The sequence below is a fragment of the Orycteropus afer genome, unplaced genomic scaffold, assembly GCF_000298275.1.
Source record: "Orycteropus afer afer isolate SDZICR_OR568_19922 unplaced genomic scaffold, OryAfe1.0 scaffold00407, whole genome shotgun sequence".
NCBI lineage: Eukaryota > Metazoa > Chordata > Mammalia > Tubulidentata > Orycteropodidae > Orycteropus > Orycteropus afer.
The window spans coordinates 410,934-417,491 of NW_006921994.1; the positions used below are offsets into that span (position 1 = coordinate 410,934).

General features: G+C 49.6%; 1 protein-coding gene across 1 annotated transcript in view; it reads right to left on the bottom strand.

The window, feature by feature from the left end:
• The window catches only part of ZDHHC14 (zinc finger DHHC-type palmitoyltransferase 14), a 381,727-nt gene that overhangs the window by 169,564 nt on the left and 205,605 nt on the right, over positions 1-6,558 (bottom strand). Inside the window, exon 2 of the mRNA XM_007953739.2 lies at positions 5,597-5,757. Within this exon, the coding sequence (XP_007951930.1) occupies positions 5,597-5,757 (161 nt within the window). The remainder of the gene's footprint in view (positions 1-5,596; positions 5,758-6,558) is intronic.

Sequence of the window (6,558 nt, forward strand, 5' to 3'; positions counted from 1 at the left end):
TGTCTCCGTACGGCACCTACCACCACCCCCAGCTCCGGGGTCACTGCTGTCTCCGTACGGCACCTACCACCACCCCCAGCTCCGGGGTCACTGCTCAGTCTCTGTACGGTTGTGTCTTTTGCAGCTGGTGTCTTCCACGGAGCTGCATGTTTGGAGGTGCATCCCTGTTGTCCCTTGTATCACTACGCTGCTCCATTTTCCTGCTTGGTGGTATCCCATCGTGAAGAAACGCTACATACTGTTCATCAGGTCATCCGCTGATGGGCAGTTAGGGTTTCTCCAGCTGTTAGGTCTAATGCTACTATGAATATTCACATAGAGGTCTATGAGTGGACTATGTCTTCATTTCTCTTTGACACAGACCTAGGAATGGAACTGCTAGATCATAAGGTACTCTATGTTTTAACTCCTGAGGAATTTTGAGGAACTGTCTTCCAAAGCTGGCTGCACCATTTTACATCCCCACCAGTAATCCGAGGTCCAACATCCTTGCCAACATTCCTTAGTCATCTGTCTTTCGGACTAGAGTCCTCTCAGAGGCCTGATGTGGTCCCTCACTGTGCTTTTGATTCGCATTTCCCTAAGGACTAATGAGGGAGCTCTGGTAGCATAGTGCCTAAGGCACTTGACTACTTACCAGAAGGCTAGTGGTTCAAATCCACCAGCCACTCCTCGGAAGGAAGGTTGGGCAATCTACTTCTGTAGTGATACCGCCTCAGAAACCCAAGGAGGGGTCACTATGAGTCAGGGCCGACTCAATGGCATATAACAACAACAACAACAAGGGCTAATGATGTTGAGCGTCTTTTCATGTGCTTATTGGCCATTCATATCTCCTTTGGAAAAGAATCTGTTGAAATCTTGAGCCCATTTTTAATTGGGTTGTTTGTCTTATTATAGAGATACTAGGGATCTTTATACATTCTAGATCCAAGCCCTTTATCAGACATGATTTGTAAATATTTTTCCCAGTCTGTGGCTTTTCTGTTCATTTCCTTAGTAGTGTCTTTTCAGGGCAGAACTTTTCAATTTGATGAAATTAATCAGTTTTTTTCTTTGGAGATTGTGTTTTTTTGGGGTTGTATCTAAGAACTCTTTGCTTAATCCAACATCTTGAAGGTTTTCTCCTACCTTTTCTTCAGAAGTTTTATAGCTTTAGCTCTCTAGTGGCATAGTGCCTAAGGCATTTGACTGCTAACCAGAAGGCTGGTGGTTCAAACCCACCAGCCACTCCTCAGAAGGAAGACTGGGTAGTCTACATGCGTAGAGATACTGTCTTGGAAACCCAAGGTGGGGTCACTATGAGTCGGATCCAACTTGACAGCAGTGAGGTCTTTTTTGGTAGGATCTATTTGAATGAACTTTTGTGTATGATATGAGGTAAGGGTTCAAATTTACCCTTTTATATGTTGTTGTTGTTATGTGTCATCAAGTCGGACCCGACTCATAGCGACCCCTTGGGTTGCCGAGGCAGTATCACTACGCAAGTAGATTGCCCCATCTTCCTTCCGAGGAGTGGCTGGTGGGTTTGAACCGCCAGCCTTCTGGTTAGCAGTCAAGTGCCTTAACGGTCTCTTCAGAGTTTTCTAGTCTCTCATGGGAGTCATTTTTTGGTATTTTGCATTTTTACAAGAATTTGTCCATTTCATCTAAATCGTCTAATTTGTGGGCGTAAAATGTTTATAGTGGGCCCTTAACACTCTTCATTCCTGTAGTGCCAGTGGTGACCTCTTGGCTTTCACTTCTGCCTTTGGGAGTTTGTGCCTTCTCTCCTGTCTCTGTCTCTCTGTCTCTCGTCAGTACGGCTGAAGGTCTGACCACTTTGGTGACCTTTTCAAAGCACTCACTATTGGTCTCACTGATTTTCTCACCTGAGTCTCTGGCTCCAGTTTAGGAATCTCCATGCTAATTTTTATTCCTTCCTTACTACTACTTCCTTGGAGGTAACTTGCTCTTTTCCTAGTTTCTGAAGGCAGACGCTTACAATACAGTTCCTTCCATGTTCCACTCCCTGTCAAGTTAGTCACCTCAGGGGCTGCTCCTTCCTCTTAACCTACCTGAACCCTCCCTCTGCCTCGTTTTGCCTTGTGGCACAGGCTGGGGCCTCCAGCACAAAGTTGAATAGAAGAGGTGAGAGTAACACCAGTGGCTTGCTCCACTCACTCTTTCACCAGTGAGCAGGATGTTAGCTGAAGTTTTCATTGATGTCCTTCATCATGAATGGTGGTCCCACATATTGTTTGTCCTGGTGGGACTATCTCACCTGTGGGATGCAGATTGGCATGGGAGCAGCCCCAGACAAGAAGGCCAGTCGACAAGTCCATTCCCACTGATGGCAGCCCTGTGTGTGTCAGAGGGAGCCCTGGGGCATAGTGCCTAAGGCCTCTGACAGCTAACAACCAGAAGGCTGGCGGAGGAGAAGTGTACTCCACTGGGTTTTCCATGGCTATTTTTCAGAAGCAGATTTCCAGGCCTTTCTTCCAAGGCACCTCTTGGTGGTCTAGAACCCCCGACCTTTTGGTTAGCAGCCAAGCATGGTAACCATTTGCCCTACCCAGGGTCTCTAAGAATGTCACAGACTCCCCGCTATTTTTACCCAGGGTTTCACAGTGGTTCACAAATCCACTCTACAATTTGGTTAAATTCAAGGACCGGGAAATAGTTGTTCCTTATCGTTCTGTCCAGTGTTCCTGCTGTTTCTTATGGAGGGGATAATCTGGGCTACTTTTTCTCTGCTGTGCCGGAAGTCCTGCCTCTTCACAGGAAACAAAGGGCTGTCTTAACCTTTACTCAGCCTAGTTCTCTCACAGAGTCTATGCCTCTGGTCCCAGGGGCAAGGGACAGAGCTGACTTTAAAATAAATGCTTCCTCTGAAAAACATGCACTTTAAAAAAACTGAGAAAAGTGCATTTGAGTGCTTCCTCCTCCTCTCTCAGCCTGTTCCCCAGCTACATGGGGGTACAGCACAGGAAAACAGCCGGGCACTGTGTAACCCCCACTGGGGACTGGGTTCTGGACATACTCCTCAAAGAGAGACTGTCCATAAATTACATAGTCTCTGCAGAGTCAGCTCCACTCAATGGAGGAAGCTGGGCCAGTCCCACCTCCCTGTCCCCCATGGCGTGACATCCTGGGAGAAACAAGCGCTGGGACCCAGGAGTCCTGTGTTCTAGGCTCCCGCTCAGCTGCCTTCTCTCATCAAACTTCTGTGGGACGTGGTTTCCTCACTCACAAAATGGGAGTAACAGCAAAATCTTCTTTATATCTTCTTTATAGAGTTGCCCGGATGGGATCGAATGCAGTGATTACCATGGATGTGCCTTTTAAAAGTATCCAAGTGCTATAAGACGTAAGGCTCTCAATTATTATGAATTAGCGTCCCCTGTCCTGGAATCCCTAGAAGAGCCCTGGTGGCACAGAGGTTAAGTGCTTGGGTGCAAACCAAAAGGTCTGCAGTTTGAATTCACCAGCCACTCCACAGGACAAAGACGAGGCAGTCTGCTTCCAGCCTTGGCAATCCTCTGGGGCAGTTCCACTCTGTCCTCTAGGGGCGCTGTGAGTAGAAACAGAGTTGATGGCAGTGCGTTTGGGTTGGGCTTTGCTTCTGTAAAGACTGACAGCCTTGGTAACTCTGTGGGGCAGTTCTACTCTGTCCTATAGGGGCGCTATGACTTGGAATCGACTCCATGGCAACGAGACAGGTCCTGGAATCCCAAGGTGTGTGTTTGAGAAAGAGGCCGTGTCCCCCACCACTGCTGCTTCCTCTGCCATCTGCCTGAGGACACAGAGGCTGTGGCCTGACCGGCCATTCCTCACAAGCTCTCTCTCTCTCAGCTTACATGCTGCTGCCTCCCAGGCAACAGGGAGAGTGGCGTTGGCAGATAGCAAAGTAGAACACCACTGAACTCTAGCACCTGGCAAACAGCAAGCCTGAAGAAGACACTTCCTACTGTGGCTATGGGTGATCTCTGCAGGTTCAGTGGGGGCTGAGTGAGAAACATGAAGAGTGGGAGCCCACCCTCTGCCATTGAACCGATTCCACCTACAGTGACCTTGTCGGACAGAGCAAAGCTGCCCCACAGGGCTTCCAAGGCTGTCATCTTGCTGGAAGCCGACTGCCACATCTTCCTCCCCTGGAGAGGCTGGTGGGCTTGAACTGCTGACCCTTCAAAGTCTGTCAGAGGATTTTCATGCCTAAATTCATACTCACAGTGAGTCATCTCACTCCCTCTGCCACTCTTGCCAAATTTATCAACTTTGAAAACATTACACCGAGTGAAGTAAGTCAACCACAAAAGAACAATATTCCAGGTATGAACACCTGAACTAGGCAAATGGATCAAGACCAGAGTTGACCAGTGGTTCCTGTAATGATCACAGCTAAGAAAACCTTAAACAAAAAAACCTCCAAACTCACTGCCGTCAAGTCGCGTCTGACTCATAGTGACACCCCCTGGGTTTCCGAGCTGGTATTTCCATGGCAGTAGATTGCCCAATCTTCCTTTGGAGGAGTGGCTAATGGGTTTGAACCATCAGCCTTCTGGTTAGCAGTCAAATGCCTTAGGTACTATGCCACCAGAGCTCCCTAAGCAAACCTTAGGTAGCAGTTTCACTCTGGGACACACGGAGTGGCCATGAGTCAGGGGCCGTCTCCGTGGCAGCTAACCACAGGAAAGGGGCGGGAGGGCCAGGAAAGGGGGAGCCACAGTCTGAGGCATAGTGAGGCCTGTTTATGACGACAGAAAATTCAGGAAAAGATATTGGTGACAGGGGTGCATGACTGATAGAACGGGTCTCCGCGAATCATACACGTGAAAAATGTCACATTGGCAAATGTTGAGTTACCTCTATTTTTACAGTAACAAAAAAGAAAATTTATTCAGGAAAAAAAAGCCCACCATAAATGAAAAAAATAAATTTACTAACACACTACAGCAAAGCTACACACTCACCAATGCAAACTGTATTTAAGAGCAAGAAAAAGCCACCACTCTCTCTTTAATTAAATAAAAAAAGACTTTAAAACTATTGTCTGGGGCATCAGGATATGTCTTAGGATCTTCAAAATGGACTGCTGTCAACTCTTTACCCTAGACTTCAACAGCAAGGACAAACAAAGCTATTTGTGTCTGTTTCTGCGTAAGGAAATTCTGGGTCCAGACCTGGGGAGGTCAGTGTGCACAGGCCGAGACACGCAGGCCGAGGCCACGCAGGCGAGAGGCCACACAGAGCCTCCCTGCCAGAAGCGTGAGTGAAGCCCCGTGATGATCAAGGAGGTCTGAGAGCAGAGACCTGGGGCTCTCACAACAGAGCGGAGCGGGCCTCTCGGGCTTCCAAGAAACCTCCCCAAGCAGGGCTCCCTGGAGCAGCCTTGTGGTGCACGACGCCAGCCCCCTCCAGCTCGCCGCCCCTCTGCCTTACCTCGGACACCTTACATCCCACCTCCTACTCAGCTCCTCCTGCCGCCCAACCTTGTGCAGACCTCGGGGACTCTTCCCGGCCACTCTTCAGGGTCGGCCAGGCCCGCGGTCCTTCCGCACCGCAGCCGGCCCAGCTGGGGACGGCCGGGCCTGCGGACAGAGCTCCAGTGTTTTACCTATTTGCCTTTCCAGGTCGGCGGCTTCATCGGGTGTGGCTCGAGGAAGGACGCCTGGGTCACTGAAGCTGGTGCGGAGCAGGGTCCCGATCACAAAGAAGAACAGGATGCCGCCCACCACGGGGATCGCGGGCGTGATCTTCACGGCCAGGTATGGACAGCTGCAACAGGGAGGGGGGACAGCGGAGGGGAGAAGAAAGTGACGAGACATTAGTGTCCACCAAAAACCCAACGCACTGCCGTTAAGTCAGTTCTGACCCACGGCGACCCCGTGTGTGTCTGAGTGGAACTGGGCTGCAGAGGGTTTTCAGTGGTGGGCATCTCCCAGACTGCCAGGCCTTTGTTGTGCGTGCCCTAGGGGGGCTTTAAACTGCCAATCTTTAGGTTCGTCCAAACTGAACACATTACCACCGAGTCAATCACGACCCACGGAAGCCCCGTATGTTAGCACAGGAGCGCTCCACAGGCTTGACTATATAACCTTTAGACAGGAGACGGCCAGGCCTCTCTTCTGTGGCACCACTGAGTGGGTTCAAGCTGCCAATCTTTAGGTTGGCAGACGTGTACAAAGTGCGCCCCCCGGGAACCCTGGTCAGTTGTTGCGTGGCACTGTGGTGAAATGATTCCTTTGCGTGTGCTCGGTTTTGGTTTTGTCTTCATTCTTTAGAAAAACAATTTGATTTTTTCCCCTAAGGCCTGAGGAGTTACTTTTGCCCTAGTTTTCTAACTCCAGAGGGTTTGTTACTTTTATTCAGGTTGACTGGCTCTTCCTGGGCAAGTAAACAACTTGGTTTAGATACTTTTTGTCTGGTCCTGGGGCAGCCTGCTCTGTGATTGGTATGCCCGTTGCAGGCATTGGTCAATAGATCATGCAAAGAGGTGAGTTGTAGGCCAGCCACACACACTATGCAAATAAAGTGTCTGTGGCCTGCCCAGAGGGGATTGGTCAGTTTGTGGCCTCG